The sequence below is a fragment of the Gossypium hirsutum genome, chromosome A13 (genome assembly GCF_007990345.1).
Source record: "Gossypium hirsutum isolate 1008001.06 chromosome A13, Gossypium_hirsutum_v2.1, whole genome shotgun sequence".
Taxonomy (NCBI): Eukaryota; Viridiplantae; Streptophyta; class Magnoliopsida; order Malvales; family Malvaceae; genus Gossypium; species Gossypium hirsutum.
In genome coordinates this window covers 69,176,091-69,178,694 of record NC_053436.1, presented here as the reverse complement: position 1 = coordinate 69,178,694, position 2,604 = coordinate 69,176,091, and the positions used below count along the sequence as shown (strand labels likewise).

The following is a 2,604-nucleotide window of genomic DNA, read 5'->3' as shown; positions in this document are numbered from 1 at the left end:
TTTCGTCCAACTGTATGCACTTTGCTGACTTAGCAGGAAAGTGTATTCAGTTGAAAGCCTTTTCCTGCAAAATCCACTAAAAACGCGTTCAGTTGAACGTATTTTCACACTCTCTCCAAAATCGGCCTATTCTGGTTAATTTTGTAAAAATCGACCTAATATGGTAATTTTGTTTAAAAATAAACATCTATGGATAATTCACCCATAGGCTTGTTTATATGAAATAACTATAACTTTACATAAAATTTTAGGCAATATATTATTATAAAGAACTAATTTAATAAAGAATATACTTCATGAGTATGATTGTTAGTGTTGTAAGTGAAAAGATTTTATAAAAAACTAAAATAAAATATAAAAGAACTTAGATGTTATAGCAAAGACCTGAATATATTTTTATTTAAAAATTAAAAGATAGTGTATAAATTTAACAAAACTATAAATAAATAAGTTGTAAGGTTAGAGTTTTGATAAGAACATCAATAAGTATTGGTGGTAAGTTGTAATAAATCACTTTCTCCACACCACATCCAATGAATGTCATTGAAATCTACATTTCTTTTTTAAAGGTATTTTTAGTGAAAGTTTAAATTTCTTTTACAAATATTTTTAATAAATAATTTAATGGCCAATTAAATCAACATACGTGTACGCATTCTAAGAAAAAATATTAGAAAATATTGTCAAACAAACAAACAAATTAGTGATGAAGTTAGTATATAATTAGGATCAAAGCAATTTGTCCTAACCAGATCAGAATCGAACAAATGGAGTTCCCATTCGGTCACAACCGCTCTCACACTCATCACCACAGAAATGATGATGAAGAAAACCAAGAAAGACCCCCACCCCCACACCCACACCCACACCTTCACCACCATGAATTTACTCCGCCGTACCCTCCACCACCAAGCTACCAGCAGCCACCTGGCTTTGTTGGACCCTATCCTCCGCCACCTCCATCATCATACTTCCACCAACCTGGCTTTGATGGTCCACCCCCACCATCTTACTTTCAGCAACCTGGATTTCCACCACCCCCACCACACCAACCACCGTCATATCAGTACCAACAGCCACCCCATGTGACTCATGTCCACCACCAGCCTGAACACAGTCCATCGAACTACTCTCCCCCACCAGCATCCGTTTCACATGTTGCCCATGAAAGTAGCCAAGGAAGGGTTGATGACCATCCTTCTTTTAGACCCCATTTGCCACCTGAATTCTACAAGAAACCTACTGTGAAAGTCTATTGCAAAGCTGATCCTAATTTTCATCTCACCATCAGAGACGGTAAAGTTGTTCTTGCTCCATCTGATCCCTCTGATGAATTCCAGGTACGGTATCAACAGGTTTACAATTTTCTTTAATTTTTTTTGGATTAATTTATAAAATTATCAACTTGGTTTATTATATTTTTCTTTTTCACCCCCGTGATTGATTGTTCTATGCCTTTTGACTTTACTAAACACATAAATTGACAACCCCAAAAACCCCGTTTGACTGTTAAAACTCAAGATTAAGGCCAAACATGGATCTTAATTATGATTTGGATGTTAATTTTTGTTGCTGTTTTAGCACTGGTACAAAGATGAGAAGTTCAGCACAAGTGTGAAAGATGAAGTGGGTTTCCCCAGCTTTTCTCTGGTTAATAAAGCCACTGGTCAAGCCATTAAACATTCCATTGGAGCTTCTCATCCTGTAAGAATTCTCCATGGCTTTCAGTTTTGTTAATTTAATTGTTCCCTTAATGTAATACATATTTGACCATCAGTTCATCCTGTAATAAAAGGCTTTAACTAAAAGGTTATATACAGAAGAAGTTGCACATAGGCATCATTTGAGTCAATTGTTTGTTGTTGTATCTGTTGTTCTGCCGATTCAGTGGCATATCGTTATGGTAACATTATACAATTGTCACAATATTGGGATCAACCTTGAAGTTTTGCTGAAGGGTTTTTCTCTGCAGGTCCAACTGGTGCCTTACAAACCAGATCATCTTGATGAGTCAGTGCTATGGAGCGAGAGCAAGGAAGTCCGTGATGGGTACAGAGCTATAAGAATGATTAACAACATTCGCCTCAATGTCGATGCTTTCCATGGCGATAAGAAATCCGGTGGCATCCAAAACGGTACTACTATTGTGCTGTGGCAATGGAACAAGGGAGATAACCAGATATGGAAGATTGTACCATATTGTAAGTTTGACGAAACTAAAAAGCAAAGACAGTTAAAATCCTAGCAAAGTTTCTAAACATCCTTAGTCTTAAATCTTGACAGTTTTGAACCATTCCTGCATTGTTCAAAGAAACACTTGAAGCTCAAAAAGATTTTATTCCTTTTCTTGTTCTTTGTATATTTCTCCTAATGTTTGGTGTGATATATGCAGGAGGCTTGTAATATGGTGCTGCTAGTTCTACATTGAAGCTCTATCATGCCTGCGGTTGAAGGTTCCCTACGCATTATCTTTGTGAGGTTTTTTCGTGTGTTTTTCATTCCAAGTGCATGAAAATCTTGATGGGTCGAGAGGCCTACTAAATATTTGTACCAGTAATAAAGAAGAGCTATTACAGAGTTTCTATGGCCGCAAAATTTGGATAA

At 36.4% G+C, this 2,604-nt stretch overlaps 1 protein-coding gene across 1 annotated transcript; it reads left to right on the top strand.

Annotated features, from left to right (window-relative positions):
- The first annotated feature begins 634 nt into the window (after positions 1 to 634).
- Positions 635 to 2,604, top strand: LOC107893814 (ricin B-like lectin R40G3). The gene is made up of 4 exons (XM_016818903.2): positions 635 to 1,340; positions 1,582 to 1,704; positions 1,973 to 2,201; positions 2,393 to 2,604. Coding segments are annotated over exons 1-4 (927 nt in total). The 5' UTR covers positions 635 to 767; the 3' UTR covers positions 2,395 to 2,604.